The following is a 19,168-nucleotide window of genomic DNA, read 5'->3' on the forward strand; positions in this document are numbered from 1 at the left end:
CCGGAGCTGTGCATGTTAGCCTATGAGACTGTGAAGAAGGGGGAGTGTTCAATCCCTCCATTTTGGTCTCAGATTACACTTAGCTCTCAGCAGAGGGATCCAGGGGAGGGGAGCTGTAGCACACAGCAAGTGATTGACAGCCTCAGCTGTGCACGTTTCCCTATGAGACTGTGTAGGGGGGGGGGCATTCCCTCCACTCCAGTCCAGCCTCAGATTACACTCAGCTCTTCTCACTAAACTGTACAATGTGTGATGTTGGATCCCCTGCTTCTGGAAGCTGAGAAATGCTGTACTTTGAATGGCTGTAGAGACAGCTGCAGATAAACAAGTACAACTTATGTAGGAGGATTTGTTTCATCTCTGTGTACCACCCGAGGCCAGTCACTTCACTGGACATATGTAAGGGTTTACAACCACTTTAAGACAGCAAGTTTGTCAAATATTACCCTGCTAAAATCTGAAACCTGCTGAAAGCACAAATGCCCAAATCGCAGAAAGCCGATATAAAAGATAATTTGATTATTTTTGAAAGTAAGAAAGAAAAAAAAAAAAAAAAAAAAAAATCGGAAATAACTTTTTATATTTACTTTTTAAAAAACATATCCTACAACTATGCTATAGAAATCATAAGATGGCTTTATGCATAACCCTACACATTAGCGATGCAGTGTAATGAATCAAACGTACCGGGGTTGAATTCATAGTTCTGCTATAAGAAGTGGTTCCAGCTAATCTCATCCATAGAGAGTAAAACATAAAGAGGGTGACAACTAATTCTAAAGCATACGTACATCCAAAAAATAAAAAAAAAATGATTGGACAATTATACACCACTATAAATTATGTAGACACTAAAAAGATAAAAATGTAATTTCTAATACATAGAATTATTAAACTTTGGCACGTGCAGCATTTCACAATCTCGCCTTCGAGTATGTACTAGAACAGAAATATACATCCAGTAGGTTATGTCACCGTGACCCAAATTTATCAAAGATTATTTTTGGTTTCTCCTGGAAACTGTATAGTTTTTCCCAATGAAGAATGGGACAATGGAAGGAAAAAAAATAATTTTTTTGCTATGATAACAAGAATGCCTTTTGATGAATAAGAGTTTTATATATTACAGTCATTAATTTATTTGGGTCAGCTTAAGAACGGTAAACATATGAGAACATAATTCTAGGGTCAGTCCGCCCAAAATCAATATTTCAAATGTGCGTAGACACTAAATAGGACAATCACCTGGTCATTTATTCAATATCTCCGGGACTCTAAGAGAGAAATATCTACACAATTGTGCTTTAATCAGTTTCCCAATTCTCCTGTGCGTAGGCAAGTGCGGATGTTCTACCAGCCTGAAGGTGGCAGTGTGCCGATGTTACAGAAGAGTGTAATATTAGGAAGGGGAATAGTCTCCTCTTTTGGGCTTCAGCGGCCATGATGGGGAAGACAGCTGTCTAATAGGAGACTGAAATCCCACAAGATCTCTGGAGGCCATCTTGATGAGGGACCTTATAAATAGGGACCCCCACATCATTCAGGCAAACCTGGAGCAAGTACTAGGTCAGGGAAACGTACAGCATATATCAAAGGGGTAGGTTCCTGGTTAGTAGGGATAGCAAAGAGAGAACTCCTGCTGTATGGGATTCTGTCCAGTGTTGGAACTGAAAAGTGAAGACTCTTCCATAGTTGAACTAGTATAGCCTACACCAACGGCAGAAGTCATCCTTTGGTAACAGTAATTACAAAACACATAATACAGAGCTTCTAGTGGATCTGGATTGCCTTGCAATGGTGCCATAACATTGCCTGAATGCTCTTGCTGCAACCCTCTTCAAGCCATCATAAAATATTCAGCACTCTATAGTCCTGTGCATTTGGTTCCTCCAAAGTGGGTACCCTGACTGAAGCCCCGCCTACACTTGATCTCCACTATGCGGCCCTGCCTTGCACTGTTCTTTTCAGCTTAACAGGGGCCACACGCATTTGGATTTTTAAAATTGATTTGCCCAATCAACCAAAGTGATCAAATTCACCAACAAGCCATAACTTCCCTTCCGATTGATTAAAGTATTACTAAACCTAGGAGCCTGCATTCACTATATCTGGTCTCCCACAGTACACAGAACATGGAAATGCAATTATTTTAGTAAATATAAACTGCTAAATAAGTTCTCTCATTAGCAGTATGTAGCAGTTGTGTGACTCTTTCAGTGTCTGGATAAAGCTTGTAGGATTTTTTATTCTCCCATGATTGTCAAATGAGGATTCAGGACCCCTGACCCTCTGTCTGGACAGTGCCGATTGGCCCTGTGCTAATCACATGCACCCTCCCAAGCAAAAAAAAAAAAAAAAACCTCTAGGATTACACACCAAACTAAGCATGTGCAGCTTTTTCCATAGCCTCTGTGCTATCAGGAGATGGATTGGGGACTCAAAGAAGGGGAGGATCAGAGAAGACAGGATCAAACAGCCTTTTTACACAATGCAGAGGATTACCCCTTAGGTTCTACAGTGAGTATAACAAGGATGCTTTACTGCGTATACAGACTGATTTTACTGTTGTCGGTTAAGTAACACTTTAAGACTCAATTTCAATCGGATTCAATCAAACTGAGTTAAACGGCCAGGGTGGACTACTAACAACTGTTTTTGCATCGATCGTGAATCGGTTCATGAATCTGATCGTATCTCGATTGATTATCAGTATATATGATGCAAACAGAGATGCGATTAATAACTTATGATCTTATGGGTTGTCGACTATTGACTATTCCCATCACAAGGGATCGATCAGAAAACAAATCAATCATTTATTGTAGCATGTATGGCCACCATAAGTGTCCCCACAAGGTCATCCTTTTAGTGTGCATGGGTGCCATAGCTCCATTCAATCCAATAGGAAAACCATACTGGCCTTCAGCAGTCCAGCAATGGACTAGGAATGAATGATGCTGCGCGCATTAGGGGGAAGACCCAGCAGGCACACTTCTGTAGGAAAGGCTGTACGGCGACAGGCAGGGCTACACAGCAAAGTCTGATGGGTTGAGGAGGAAAGTAAATATTCGACCAGGTCTGCAGCACTCAGGAGTTCAGAGGGAACTGATTAGAGGACAATTATACAAAGATACAAGTTCCTGTGAATATACACCTGCTGTGGCCCTTTATATGTATGGGTTTACTTAATTTTTTTCAAATTTATTCTTTAATATGGCACTTTAAAGCATGCAAAAAGAAACATAGAAGAGTGACAGCGAGAAAAAATGCCAAATGGCCCATCGAGTCTGTCCCATTTTTTATTTTGAGTATTTTTTTTTTTTTACTTTTTTTGTCTGAAATTATATATATATATATATATATATATATATATATATATATATATATATATATAGATAGATATAGATATAGATATGTATACACACACACACACAAATGGGGCATGCTCCAAGGGGCCCTAATAAATACGGTGAGGTAAACTCATACAAGGTGTTGGAAAACCAAAAGCTCCCAGGTGGATAGGAAGACAGCCAAGAATCATCGCAGGCAGATCTCACTGTTGGAGTGCCAAAGACATACAACAAACCAGGTACTGACCCAGACCACGAGGTTCCAACTAGACTTTCAGTCTTTACATCTTTATAATATATGTGATGTATATGGGCGGACCGACCCTTTAAACAAAGATTAGACAAAACTGTCCTAAGACACCACAACAGACCATCATTATAAATGTTAATAATTTCACGTTCAAAGTCATTTGGTTGGTTGTGTTTTTTGGTCTCTATTCTGCTCCTAGGGCACCTTTCTAAAAAAGAAATGGCCTGTAAACTAGAGTGTTTCCAACCCCTGACAAAATTAGAAAAAATATTTTTTATAAAGGTTCTGTAGTGTGCTGAAAAGTGCTAGAGATTGATTATATAAAAATACCTCTATATTTTACAACAATATATACAATTTGGCAGTAAGGTGCAAATGCATTTTTATTTGGTGCAGATGTAATATAGTATGTACATATATGCAGCACCAGGAGATCTGGTTAAGGTAGTACTAAAAAAACTGTGGATAAAAGATATGGTGTTGTTTACAACAACCAGGTTATTCTTCCCATTTTCTCGACTATTAAAAGTAGATCTGGGATCCAACTTTAGGCAGCCCCTCCACTTTCATATTTAATATTTTTTTTTACAGCATCACTCACAAACGGCATCAAAGCCCTGTTTCTATACCAGCCATTCTCAACCAGGGCTCCATTAACTCAATGAATACTGGAGACACTTTCCTCCAGAGTTTGCTAAGGGTTCCTTGAGCAGTAATGGATTGATTGATTTCTTGCCCAATTTTCCCCACATAGTTCTGGTACCAACACCACTCATTAGAACCACTGGGTTCCTCCGGATGTGGAAAACGGTTTCTTGGGCAGTGATGGATTGATCGCTTGCTGGAAGGACCCCACATAGTTCTGGTACCAACATTACTAAGCAGAACCACTGGGTTTCTTCAGATATAGCAAATGGTTCCTTGAACAGTGATAGATTGATTTCTTGCCGAAAGGTGCCCACATAGTTCTGGTAACACCACCACTCAGCAAAACCACTGTGATCCTCCGAGGATTGCCAAGGGTTCCTTGAGCAGTGATGGATTTCATTTCTTGACTAAAGGTGCCCACATAGTTCTGGTACCAACACCACTCAGCAGAATCAGTGTGTTCCTCCAGAGATTGCCAAGAGCTCCTTGAGCAGTGATGGATGGATTTCTTTGCTTTATGGTGCCCCCACATAGTTCTGGTACTACCACCACTCAGCAGCACCACTGGGTTCCTCCAGATATTGCCAAGGGTTCCTTGAGCAGTGATGGATGGATTTCTTGCCTGAAGGTGCCCACATAGTTCTGGTACCATCACCACTAAGCAGAACCACTGGGTTCCTCCAGATATTACCAAGGGTTCCTTGAACAGTGATGGATTGATTTCTTGCCCAAAGATGACCACATAGTTCTGGTGCCAACACTGTTCAGCAGAACCACTGGGTTCCTCTAGAGATTTCCATGGGTTCCTTGAGCAGTAATGGATGCATTTGTTGCCTGATGGTGCCCACATAGTTCTGGTACCAACAACACTCAGCAAAACCACTGAAATGGGATCAGTAGAGCTTCTTCTCTCTTGTTCTAGGTAAATAGACACTGACACCAGTAATCATGTTTCACTGTCTTTGAGAGGAAAATTCTTCCCTTGTTCCCCAGTGTTTGAAGGTTCTACAGTGACCACCACTGAAATGGGCTTTTTTTTCACCAACCACCAGTTTAATAGGGCATGAGTGCACAGAAGCCCTCGTTGACTACTAATGTGGATTGGCTAATGCATCACGAGCTGTAGATCTATTCATTTTTGCAGGAATTCTGAGACCAGAGTTTCCTCCATTGTAAAAAGGTTGAGAAAGGCTATTTTATAATTTTGACCACAGCACATCATAATACAAATGATTCAGAAATAGAGGAATTTAGCACATTGGACATACTTCATGGCGAGGGCCTTCACAATGAAAATGATAAGGCCTTTGTCAAACAGTCATTTTTTTGCCCCCAACAGAACACAAACAAAAATACCATTTACCATAACATTAATAAAAAGACATAGGATTCATTTTCCTTTTAATTTTAGAACTTCATTCCCTATCAACAATGGCAAATCATTGGTATATAAAGTAGACTTTTCCAAAGCCAGTCAGAAAGCCTGTTTGGTTTGTGAGAAATATGAAAAAGCAACTTTAGATGGAGGGGGTAACCAGCACCCCTGCACTGTTCTAGGAGTACAGTCCCAGCTGTGATGAGTTAGTGCATGATTTTACAGGGGGAAAAAAAAGGAGAACTTGAATAATAAACTCTGTTACAAGCCACTCCGCTTCTTCCTAAGGGCACCTTGGTTATTGCCGGGTCTTAATTCAGCATACTGCACCTGTAAAAGTAAACAGACATGACGTTTGCTATTAAGTAATTGAAGCTTTCTACGGAGTGAGATAATAGCTCCCTAAGGAGACACTCGAGGAATCTACGGAACGTTCCGAGTAATGAATCATTTTCTAAACACGAGAACACTGAAAATTAATTGGTAGCCAGAATGGAGTAACTTCTACATGTGCAAATATTAAGTGCGGATCTTATTTTAATGAGGCAGGGGGGCTTCTAACAGTTTTTAGAAATGGCAAATCTGTGTCCCTTTTACAGAGTTAGGGCTATTACAACGTACTGCACAAGTGAATTAAAAAGCCCCCAGAGAGTGAATGAAAAAAATGCACATTAGTGGAATGTAACAGCCTTAGTGCACACCTATAAATAAGGATGACAAGCAGAAAAGCATACTAACAACAAGTTCATTACATGAGGTGCATCATGTAACTCGATAAGCTTCCCCCTTGCTGGTTTAGCAGTGCATTCCTGCTGGAACATTTCCAGATCAGCAATACCAGGCTGGCTATTGGTAGGACCGACTCATGAGAAAGAACCTCGGGGGCCAGCACAGCAAGCATTTATGAGCTGGATAGGCTACCTTTGTAAAAGTTCAATACATCTGTGACATTATCTGTTATTCTGCAGACTAGAAGAGGCTGCCGAGTAATTATCGGGCCGGGGTTTGCAATCTGGCAACTCTAGCACCTGCTGGAGAAAGCTGATTTACCTAAGTGACTGCAACTGCATTCTACCTTGTATTTTAAAATGCACTGCAATTGTTTTTTTTTTTTTTTTTTAACTTTACTGAGCTTTAATTGAAAGGTAACTGACTGTTTTGACTTTTTGCACAGGGGAAATGAGCGTAATGCAGTGGTGTGAACTGCTCCTATGGAAATACATTTTACAATGTATTTGCACTGGCATGCGTTGATGCGTAACCACCTTACCAACCGTTCACAGTGTCTGCTACCGCTCTCTGCCAATCCCTCCACTGGCTTCCGCGCACCCGAACAAATTACATTTAAAATACGAACAACAACTTACAAAGCCATCCACCACGCAGCTCCCAGCTACATCCTTAGCCTAGTCTCAAAATACCATCCAAAATGTTCTCTTCATTCCTCCCAAGAGCTCCTGCTCTCTAGCTCCCTTGTCACCGCCTCACATTCTCGCCTCCAGGACTTCTCCTGAGCCTCTCCTATTCTCGGGAACTCCCTACTCCAATCTGACTATCTCCTACTGTGTCCACTTTCAGAGGATCCCTGAAAACTCATCTCTTCTGAGAGGCCCATCTGGCCCCTATCTATTTTCTCCATCAGCCCATCCCCCACAGTTATTACCCTTTGTATCTCTTGACCCTCCTGTGACAGACACAGCCAGGACAGGGGCTTTCGGAGGGGACTGAAGGGTAGCCTACTGACTATGGGCCCTGGCATTTGGCAGAGCAACAAACATTTAGGATTATGTCCTGTTATACATAGGAACTATGATGGTCTCTGATAACTTGATACTAGTGAGAAGATGTATGTGAAAAAAGCTGGTTAATGAGATTTGGGACAGCCCTGGGTCTTCTTGAATACTGGTGCTGGACAGTCTGAGCTAAATTGGGGTCTCCTGCTATAGTCTGTTTATTATAGTGTTGTGTTTATTGTTGAGTATGTCTCTCCAATTGTGTGCCTACTAGGTGTGAATTCCCATTGGTGAGTCACCTATTGTTTGTCTGATCATCTCTTGGAGATGCAATTAATATTGTGACCACTTTACCTTGTTATCGAACTATTGTGGGATGTTATGCATTTATGTTGATTAGCTTACGGTTTAAATTAGACCATTGTTTATGCTGGCTGTTTATTACTGTTTACGGTATGTATTGTCACACTAATATCCCCAGGAGGGGAATGTCCTCATGGGGGGGATAAAGTATGTGTCTGAGTTTTAATAAAGTCAGTTCCAGTTTGCATCTGAACTAGTGTCATCTAGTCTTGGGTGCTCGGCTATAATACCTGGTTCCAGTGTTACAAACTGTCAGGATTTTTACTGGCAGCCAGTAAAAAACTGACACTTTTCTCCTGCCAGTAAATGCCAGTGACAGGAAAAGGTTGCCAGTAAAAATATATTGTTGTGACGCTCGGCTTGGAACTGGCTTGGGCAGTTCCAGTCCAGAGCTGGCCGAGACCATCTGAGTGCCTACTACAGTGTGTTCAGATGACACTGGCGGGAGACAGGTCAGGCGGAGGCAGTGCCTGAGCATGTCGTGCTAGTAAATTTTGTGTGTCGTGTCAGTAAATTTCAATCTGGTAGGTTGTCAACACTGCCTGGTTCCTAGGTCCAGACTGGAGAAAGCTACATATCTTGAAGGAGGCACCCAAGCTGGGTGCTGGATGGTTCCATCACACCTTCCTTTTAGATTGTAAGCTCTAACAAGCAGGGCCCTCTGATTCCTTCTGTATTAAACTGTATTGTAATTGTACTGTCTGCCCTCATGTTGTAAAGTGCTGCATAAACGGTCGGCACTATATATATGCTGTATTATAATAATAATAATCTGTTGTGAATGGACTCTAATTCAATATTAAGCCCAAAAACAAAAATGTTATATTTTGCAGCTTACCGATCCTAAATATGGTGACTGTATTAGTTTTCAATTTGTTTTTCTTTATTTTCATCTGGATATCCTGCCAGTAACATATTTGGTGTTTGGTGTCTCCTCACTGGGTGGAGGAGCAATAGAGACACCACTGGACAGCAGCATTGTATGTCTGGGGGTAGGCTAGTGTTAGTTGGAGATTCATTCTCTCTTACTGTCCCGATCACTAATGTAATAGGTGATGACAGTAAGGGGAAATCCAACATTTTGAGGTACCACCAGAAAGAGAATAAAGGGGAACTCTTCCAATAGGCACACCTGTTCTCAAGGCAACTGTCTAAAAGGAGAGCTGCTTCACATTGGAAATTAATTCCTTCACTCCCTGTTGAGTCTACAGGACAGGAATTGAAGGGAAATCTCCCTACTTAGACCCCCCCGCACGCGCACACGCACCACACTTTTTAAGATAAAAAAAAGGTGTTGGCTTTGGTTATACCTAAATACTGCAAGATATACTGTGCAGCATTCTGGAAAGCAAGTGCCTGCTAATGCATATCCAGTGTTTACTATGTCTACTAATGCTTACAAGTTAATTATACGTTACCAAAACTCAATTATCAAATGTCAAAATCTGATTTTTTTTTTATTTTTTTTTTTTTGGTTGGGGTATGTATATTCTATACGCACGCACACACACACACACACGTACCTTTTGAACATCAGATGGTACCCTGGAGAGAAAATCCAGAAACTCATTATTGTCAATGGCATATGGGTTTCGAAGCTTCTTTGTAAATTTATTGATGCCTGTGAAGAAAAATCAATTTGAGCTTATTCTTACTTGAGACACAATGAATGCCAGCACATCAGCCAAGGTAGTATGAGCAAATTCACAGGTTAGGAATGAGTGTGAAAGCCTGGTGTTCCTTTTCTATACTGGTCACATGTTAATTTCTCAGGACGAAAATGAAGAGGAAAAAACACATTCAGCCCACTACACTCTGATTTACACCTGAGCTCCTGGAATATTTAACTTCCATTTTAAAAAATCTCATTAGATCTATCAGTGTGAAAACAGCCATGTCACACCGCATGCATATTAGGCAAATGGTAAAAAAAAAAAAGAATGCTTTTGGAGTCGTCGTAGATTTACTGGCAGGGCTGTTTGCTTTGTGCGGTTTGCATGTGCATGGAAGGTGTTGTTTTGTATTACGCAAACAAACACACATTTACTAATATGAATGCATTCTAGGTTGTTAATAATGTGCATAGCAACTAGTAACCCAAGTCATCAGAAATCACTACTCAATACTTCACATGATGGCCTTTTGTCAGAAGAGTAAATCCGGCCGTACAGGGATCGAGATTCAGCCAGTTCAGCAGGGTATGGGCAGGCTGCTTGCACCCAAGTCGATCCATCGATCGGCTTAGGTACAACCAGCCTGACAGATTTTTTTTTTTTAGTAGTAATCCATATGTGTGCGCAGCCTATTGCATTAGGGTGTGCACCCTTAAGCTCAAACACACATGCGTGTGCAGGTGTCTACATATATATGACCCCGGCACATTGATCTCCCTAATGGCACAGTGAAAGAAAAGAGCATAAACACTTCTCTTATGGCAGAGCCGGTAAGAGGGAGATCTTTCCCCTATTTCTGCTGCTACACAGAGCGATAACACTAATGTGCACGGGGTGATTAGGGTGTGCCTGGGCACACCCAGCACACCCTGTGCGCACGCCTATGTAGTAATCATTGTTTTATGCCAGCCAGGAAGGCACCCTGTGCCCCCTGCCCGCCATCAGAAAACAATAGTGCTGCAGGAGGAATTCCCCCATTAACACGGACTGTGTTGATGGGGGAACCAAGCTATTTTTTTTTTCTTCCACCCTTTGTGGAAGTGGTACAGAGTTTTCCCCGTTTTGAGTGTGTACCATATCTAAGTCTGGGATGTTGGCTGATCTATAGCATATGAGTCTTTTAAAAAACCTCAATTTTTCTTGATATTTACCCTTGGTGGAAGGAAAATAAATCAAATCACCTATGGGCTCCTAACCTGGTCAGGCAGGAACTGAAATCAAGAAGGTGCCATTGCAGGTGTAACATGACTTATTGTTCTGCACATGTAGTAAACTGTGCTTGCGAACCTCACAAAACCAAGCATATGCATAGAGGCTCCGAATTCTCTATTACAAATGTAAGAGATGATAATCTGGCCCTCATCCAGGCTTGCAGCCTATTGAGCACCAGTGCCCACATTGGGCCCTCTGATCTTCTTTGCCCTAACTAAATAAGTCCCAATATGACTTATAACCTTGCATCTACATGCATCTCAGAATATCAACCAAACCATTCTCTTCACTCATCCCAAGACCTCCCTCCTCTCTAGTGCTCTCGTCACCTCGTCCCACCCACTGAAATGCCCTATCTCTACCTAGTTAACTCCTACTATATTAAGTCGGCCATACATGAATCGAAATTCGGCCAGTTCTGCAGGGACCAGCTGAATTTCTATCCACGTATGGGCAGGCTGGTTTTACACAAGCTGATCAATAGATCAGTGCTGGCTATAGCCAGAAACGCTGATCATTGTATTCTGACGGCAGGGAAGGCTCCACTTGTTAGAATACAATACCACAGCGGGAGGTATTTCCCCATCCACCTTGAATGTGTGGATGGGAGAATCCAGACATTTTCTTTTGTTCAACCTGCAGGTTGAACGAAAAATCTGCATAATGAATGGGCTGCCTTAGGCGATCCTCGAAAACTCATCTCTTCTGCAATGCCTCTCCTGCCTCTACCCAACAACTGCATTTTATTTTCTCAAACAACTAATCTCCCCATAGTTAATATCTTTTGTATCACCTGCCCTTCCCTTTAGATCAGGGGTCTCCAAACTTTCTAAACAGAGGGCCAGTTTACTGTCCTTCAAACTTTAGGGGAGGTGGACTGTGGCCATTGGGAGTAGAAAAGAAAAAAGTCCAGATATCAGTGAGGAAAAAACATAATGCCCTATTGTTTGTTTCAGTGGAAGTAATTGTGCCTTATCATTGGTGTCAGTGGGGGGAATTGTGCCCCATTGTTGGTGTCACTGGTAATAAACGTGCCTCATCATTGGTGTCATTGGGCCCAATTGTTTATGTCATTGGAAGAAATTGTGCACCATCATTGAATGTCATTGGGCCCCATTGTTGGTGTCATTGGGAAAAAAAATGGTGCCCCATCATTGGTGTCATTGGGCCCAATTGTGTGTCAGTGGGAGAAATTGGGCCCCATTGTTGGTCTCATCAGGAGGAATAGCGCCCCATCATTGGGTGTCATTGGGATACATTGTGCCCCTTCATTGGTGTCAGTGGGCACATTTATGGCTCCAAGGGTCAGATAAGAGCAAGCAAAGGGCCGCAGCTTGGAGACCACAGCTTTAGATTATAGATCCTCATGAGTAGGGCCATTTTTAACCCTCTTGTCTTTAATTGCATTTTAACTGTACGATCTTACTTTATTTTGTAATGACCTGACCAAACTGTTATTACTATATAAATCATATATAATAATAACCGCATGCAAACAAGTACCTCTTCCGTAAGAAGCTGCAAATTATAATTTATGTAAAAATTATATTCATTGGTTTCCCTTATAGAATGGGAAGGCAAATGTGGAAGTAAAGCTCAGCATTAAAATATAAAAGAATGATTTTAGCGCTCACCCAAAATATTGAGCAGAAACAAACATTTATTGGTAAACACAGATTTGTATGGTGCTGGCACCCTAAAAAGACAATAAAAGCATGCTAGAGATCCAAGACCATACGGTAATTGAAATGGTCTTATGTTTAGTTAATATAATTCTGTCTCAACAGGATCCAAAGAGAAGTATTACACAATTGGGAGATTTAATAGCCACAGTGAGTTATCCAATAATAAAGCAGGATGTATAGACAGCAACAATGACAGTCATCACTTTCCAACAATGGATAGATGATGACTGTCTGATGGAAGTTAATCATCTACAGACAATACAGTAAAACCCTGGATTGCGAGCATAATTAGTTCCGGAAACATGCTTGTAATCCAAAGCACTTGTATATCAAATTTCCCCATAAGAAATAATGGAAACTCAAATGATTCATTCCACAATCATTTATTCATAAGTCATTCAGTTTATAGTCCATATGAAAAAAGATTATAGCAGTGAGCATTGTGGTGTTTGCTAAGGCAGCCCAAAGAGGAAGCTGCCTCTGACCTCACCTGCTCAACTCTGAGCTTCCTGAAAGGAATACATGTGGAGGCGGTGAACTACAAGTCCCAGCGAGCCAAACCACTCCCTGAACACACAAAAACATGGAAGGAGAGAGTGCCAGCACCTGCCTAACGAAGGTATATACAGTCATTTATACTGCCAGTGACCTTTGCCAGTAATACACAGTCATTTTTACTGTACCATGCAATCCCAGCACCACGGGAACCCACCTCCTCAGGAGATTTACAGCCTATATGGGGGGGGGGGGGGGTCTTCTGAACCGGGAGAGGCTGAACCCAAACAGTATGGATGGAGAAAAAAAAATAAAAAAATAAAAAATAAAAACTTTAAAAGGCGTCCGGAGTGAGGACAAAAAAAAGAACACTAGTGTGGGCAGACAGCCGCCCTTTATGGGCTAAGAAAGAGGTGGTCCTGGAGGGATCAGAGGGGGCGGAGCTGACCCATAGTAGGCTGACATTTGGGAGGTCCAGGAAAAAAAGATTATAACAATGTGATTGGTTGTGTAACCACAAAATGTTCATCCACAAATGGAAGCCTCCACAAGGGGATTAGAAGCAAAGTCCAGCAGGAGCTCCAGAGTATAAAAGAGAAGAGAGGAGCCTCTAAGTGTAGCAATATGGTTACAATTAATGACGGTAAACATTTAGCAACTCACATGGTTGATGATTAAAAGATGCACATCTAAGTATGCAGGCATCCGGGGTAAATCGGTCCACATAGACCATCCCCTGCACCTCCGGCTCACACCGATGTCAGTCTGCAATCATGACCGGGAAGACTACCCTGCAGTAGAGCGATCTGAAAGCGAGGCTTGAAGCGCTCGTGGAGTGCAGTGTGGAAGGGACAACATTAATGGTGGTGTGGAGGATGGTCTGTGTGGACAGCTTTACCCCGGTGCCTGCATACTTAGATGTGCCTGTTTTAATCATCAACCATGTGAGTTTCTAAATGTAACTTTGTTGCTACACTTAGAGGCGCCTCTCTTCTCTTCTATACTCAGTTGTGACGTGACGCTACTTGTAAATCAAGACATCGCTTGTATATCAAGTCAACATTTATAAAAAAAATTTTGCTGGTTTTGCAAAATGCTCTCAAACCAAGTTACTGTCAAACCAAGGTTCTACTGTACCATTGTTGGAAAGTAGTGTTGGGGGGACTTTGCTATTGAGTTAGCAGTCTGTGATTGGGTCTGCTGGCAATTTCATTTAGGGTACTGTTCACTCCTTTGCGACATGACAACATATATGAACGTGGGGTGCATAAAGGCTGCCCCTTCATTTGAAGTTACCTTGGAGTGGTAAATTACTGGTGCTGGAACCTCAAGTGAACATAGTCTTTGTGTTAGGATTTTATTTTATCACAACCTTACTACTGGGGCAACCAACTGGTAAGTGGGCTACTTTCATATGTCGAGGAACTGTCATAGAAACCTTGGGAAGTGAACGTAATGTTTAGAGTCTAACAAATGTAGCACCATGGAAACCATGGACTTTTTATGCCACGTACACGGGACGGGACTAGAAAAAGGAAGCTCAATAGCCAGTAGCCAATAGCTGCCCTTGCGTCGTTTTTGGTCCATCGGAAAGATTTAAAACATTCTATTTCTAGGTCCATTAGAATTTTCGAAAGAAAAAGTCAGATGAAACCCACACAGGATCGCAATATCCGATGGAATGATTCCATCGGACCTTTTCTGCCAGAAAGTCCGGTCGTGTGTGCATGGCATAAGAGTCCAAAAAAGTAGGATTTTTATTCCAAACTGATATTGAATTAATGATCAAATGCGTTTAGAGATCCACACACCTCCCCTTTCATCAGGGCTTTAAAAATGTTGATATTGATTCTGGGAGATGATGAACAAGTCCTTAGAATCTATAGAGGACTCGGTCATGTTCACAAGCTGGGTTGGGGGAGCTGTGTGGCCTCAAACGAATTGGGTCATTGATTTAATACAAATTTGGAATAAAAGCCCACTTTGTTGGACTCTAAAAAAAAAAAAAAAAAAAATATTTTGTGTGGCACTTCAATTTTCAGATTCCAAGCATTGCCTTCATTTGAATGGACTGGCTAATGCACCAAAAAAGGTGCATGTAACACACTGCATGTTGCAACACACATTCTTTGGCAAGACGCATTGCGGTGCAATTTAGAATCAGTGGTAAAGCATCACACCAATGTGAGGTTGCAGCAAATTACCACAATTTGATGGTGTGAATGGTCCCCTACTGCAGTGTTTTTCCACCTTTTTCAATCAAGGTACCCTTTAAAATGATGACAGCCTTGAGGCACCGCATTCTTAATTGTAAAAAGTTATTCTAATAGTAGTCATACATAATCCATCAACATCCACACACGAAGGACACCCAATGTTAGAGGCAATTACAAATTAAATACACTTTTGCACACTGGTACTGACCAGTATTCCAATGTTTCTCTTCTTCCTCAGGTTTCCTCCATCACTCAGCTAATGTGACCCCAGCGCTGATGGAGAGGGGCAGGGGAGACCTAAATAAGGATGCTGTGCAGACGATTGACATCTTCCTTATCAACCGATTATCAAAAAAATTGGAGGTAGGCTATATCTGCTGTTGAATGGCCAACATCCCTCGAATCAATGTGAATACAGATTTCCCCTAGGAATGGGACTTTTTAGGCACAGATTGTGCAACAATATTTTAAAATAGAATTTATTTATAGTATCAAAAAAGTAACAAAAAAATGTAGCAATCATATACAAAAGAATTATAAAAACATGGGATATTAAACCATCATGTATACACCATCAGACGCACATAGTGAATGAAAAGCATCCATGATATAAACACAAGATACTATTTGCATTCGTGATTCCTACGCGTTACGGAGTAAACTAGACTACTTCTTCGAGGATAGTCTGATATGCAGTTTAGTGATAATAATAATCTAGAAAATATAAAAATGTGCATTATACATCCATTAAATACTTAAAAACCGTGTTTACTATCCCTGAAGCAGGAATCTAGTTTACTCCGTAACGCGTAGGAATCACGAATGCAAATAGTATCCGGTGTTTATATCATGGATGCTTTTCATTCACTATGTGCAACTGATGGTGTACACATGATGGTTTAAAGTGGTTGTAAACCCTTTACAACCACTTTAAACTACAAGCAAGCCTATAATTAGGCTTACTTGTAGCTGCACTGGATATCTCGTAAACCTGCACGGTTTAGTTGATATCCCTGTATTTGCATGTGCCGACGTCATCGGCACATGCGCACTTAAGCCAACTGAAGCAATAGCACGTACATGCCATTGCTTCAGTTGTATTGTGCGGTTCCCGGCGGCTCCAGCGCACATTTTTTTTTGCAATTGATAAAGAAGGTTTACAACCACTTTATTATCCCATGTTTTTATAATTCTTTTGTATATGATTGCTACTTTTTTGATACTATAAATAAATTAGAATTTAAAATATCTTTTCACAATCTGTGCCTAAAAAGTCCCATTCCTAGGGGATATCTGTATTCACATCTTATCAACTGATAATGTCATTGGTTGTTAGTATGCCGGCAGCTAGAAGGTTGTAATGGTGCACAATGAAAACCTGTGGCATTATGTAACTGAAAGGCAGGCTTGATCCACCTGCTGGCTTGTATACGACTTTTGGGGCAATTTTTAGGTATTTTGCTGAGGCACCCCTGAAGAAACCTCAAGGCACCCTGGTTAAAAAAGGCTGCCCTACTGCATGTACCGTAATTGCAATCTTTGCTGACACCTACGGGTGTTTATACATGCAGTGTGCAAATGGGACAAAAGTGCAGTACTACTGGTTCTAGCTTGTCTGTCTGCAGCCTGAAGTTACTCTTTAAATCTTTAGCATGCTGCCTTGACTTTATGGGAAATCTCTTATTTGTGCTTAAGCTGCTACCAGCTTGATTTTCCACCTCTCTAGCATCAATGGTAGCTATACTTCCCTGATTCATGTAATCGCCAGAGTAATTTATTGTATTTCCTAAATATTTATCCTAAATAAATTACATCTGGTGAATAAATAATAATACTAATAATATGTATTATTATTATTAAATAATAACTATTAAATAATAATATTATATATTTTTTTAATATAATAAATTGCATTGATTGTATTTCCTAAATGTGCTAAAGGATTTATTTATTGTTGCTACAATCTGCTATACTAAAATCTTCAAGCACACCATTTACACCCTCAGTCCTCTTCTAGCAACCTCTACCCAGCTAGGAGAAATCTGAAATAGATTCAAAACATGACGAAATAGTCTGGAGGGTAAAATGACTGGTATAAAAAGGTTTTGAATCTCAGAGTCTCAGGGGTAGGAGATTAAACAGCTGAATCGTCCAGTTTCATCCGAATGCCCAATCCATTTAAATGGCATTCTACTTTAAACTGTGTTTCTTTCATTCAAAGAATTCAAAATACCTTCCCCATAAGAAACAAATGATTGATATTGAGAGACAATACGACTAACCGGCTATAACATAAATTTCACAATTGTTACTACTAATACAGAACAATCCAGAACCATCCAACAAACATATATAGAAACACCAGAAGCCACTTACCCCATATCAGAATGATGTACCTTAAAGGTATCAAATACAAAAGAATTGTTCCGACAAGGAGTAGGACGCAGGCAAGCAGGGACAGGAATGGAACACTCCAGTTAAATGTGCTGAAAAAAAAAAAAAAATTACATTACTTTATTACGTTAGATAGCTTTAGAAATATTATATGTGCATTCACATTAACGATTTCTGATAATCGAAGACTAAGAGATGCAACACCTTTAGGCTAAGGACAGGATGTATGACCTTTAAGGTCAATCCAGCCTGGTTTTGGTTGGGGACTGGTATGTAGGGATGGGCGAGTGGTTCGGCCCGAGCTTAAGTTTGGGCAGAACTTTGGTTGTTTCGGATGTTCGGCGAACAACGAACATTATGCGGTGCTCGTGGCACATTCAAAAGCCGCGGTACCCCGTCAAAGTCTATGGGACACCAACATGAAAAACCAAAAGTGCTCATTTTAAAGGCTTATATGCAAATTATTGCCATAAAAAGTGTTTGGGGACCCGCGTCGTGCCCCAGGGGACATGTATCAATGCAAAAAAAGTTTTTAAAACAGCTGTTTTTTCGGGAGCAGTGATTTTAATAATGCTTTAGGTGAAACAAAAAAAATGAAATATTCCTTTAAATATCGTGCCTGTGGAGTGTCTATAGTATGCCTGTAAAGTGGCGCAGTTTTCCCATGTTTAGAACAGTACCACAGCAAAATTACATTTCTAAAGGAAAAAAAGTCATTTAAAACTGATTGCGGTTGTAATGAATTGTCGGGTCTCGGCAATATAGACAAAACTCATTGAAAAAAATGGCATGGGTTTCCCCCCCAGTCCATTACCAGGCCCTTTGGGTCTGGTATGAATATTAAGGGGAACCCCGAACCAAAAATTCAAAAATAAATTGCATGAGGGTTCCCACAAAATCCATACCAGGCCCTCCAGATCTGGTATGGACATTAAGGGGAACCCAGACCCTTATCCAAGCACGCAACCTGGCAGGCCACAGGAAAAGAGGGGGGGACAAGAGAGCGCCCCCCCTCCTGAACCGTACCAGGCCACATGCTCTCAACATGGGGAGGGTGCTTTGGAGTAGCCCCCCCCAAAGCACCTTGTCCCCAAAGCACCTTGCCACGAGCACCGTGTATCAGAATACATTAGCACAGTGGTAAGGATTCCTCTATCCACTTCACTTGTGTGGATGGGGGAATCCGATCATTTATTTTTTTCCAATGAGTATGCTGGCTGATTGCAGAAAACTAACCAGTGTATACCCAGCTTAAAGTGGTTGTAAACACTCACCTATACCCAGTAAAGTGAACAGCCCCAGATGATACACAATGATTAAACAAATCTCCCTACATAAGTTTCACATGTATAATCTGCAGTCTTTCCCTTTCTACATTCTTTAGAATGTGCACATTGTGTTATTAATCTTTCTTCCTGTTCCAGCAATGGGTGTGGAGTCTGGGCATATACTGTGTGAGAGCTGATTGGAGGAAAGGCACCCCCCCCCCCACATAGGCAGAGGAATGGAAAAACTTCTTGCAGAGCTGTAGTCTGATAAACAAGTTCTCTGCTTATCTAAGTTACCACCTCGACACAAATTTCCAGCTGCTTTTATCTTGTGTGTCAGAGAGCTTGTCAGAAGTTGTCATGATGATAACAGAGGAACGGGGCAGCAGGAAGACATTGGACTTAGGGCTTTGGAGAGAGAAAAGTAAACACTACAGATATACAGTATGTGCCCAGGTCAGATTTCATGAATGGGGTTTACAACCACTTTAAGTGTCAAATATTAG

General features: G+C 41.1%; 1 protein-coding gene across 2 annotated transcripts in view; it reads right to left on the reverse strand.

Annotated features, from left to right (window-relative positions):
• Positions 1-536: 536 nt before the first annotated feature.
• The window catches only part of MCTP2 (multiple C2 and transmembrane domain containing 2), a 337,462-nt gene continuing 318,830 nt past the window's right edge, over positions 537-19,168 (reverse strand). For both annotated transcript variants that reach the window (XM_073618403.1, XM_073618402.1), the window contains exons 21-23: positions 17,377-17,486; positions 9,243-9,340; positions 537-5,953 (exon numbers count right to left, since the gene is read on the reverse strand). In XM_073618403.1, coding sequence (XP_073474504.1) covers positions 5,885-5,953; positions 9,243-9,340; positions 17,377-17,486 — 277 coding nt within the window. In that variant the 3' untranslated portion in view covers positions 537-5,884. The remainder of the gene's footprint in view (positions 5,954-9,242; positions 9,341-17,376; positions 17,487-19,168) is intronic.

The sequence above is a fragment of the Aquarana catesbeiana genome, linkage group LG03 (genome assembly GCF_042186555.1).
Source record: "Aquarana catesbeiana isolate 2022-GZ linkage group LG03, ASM4218655v1, whole genome shotgun sequence".
Lineage (NCBI taxonomy): Eukaryota > Metazoa > Chordata > Amphibia > Anura > Ranidae > Aquarana > Aquarana catesbeiana.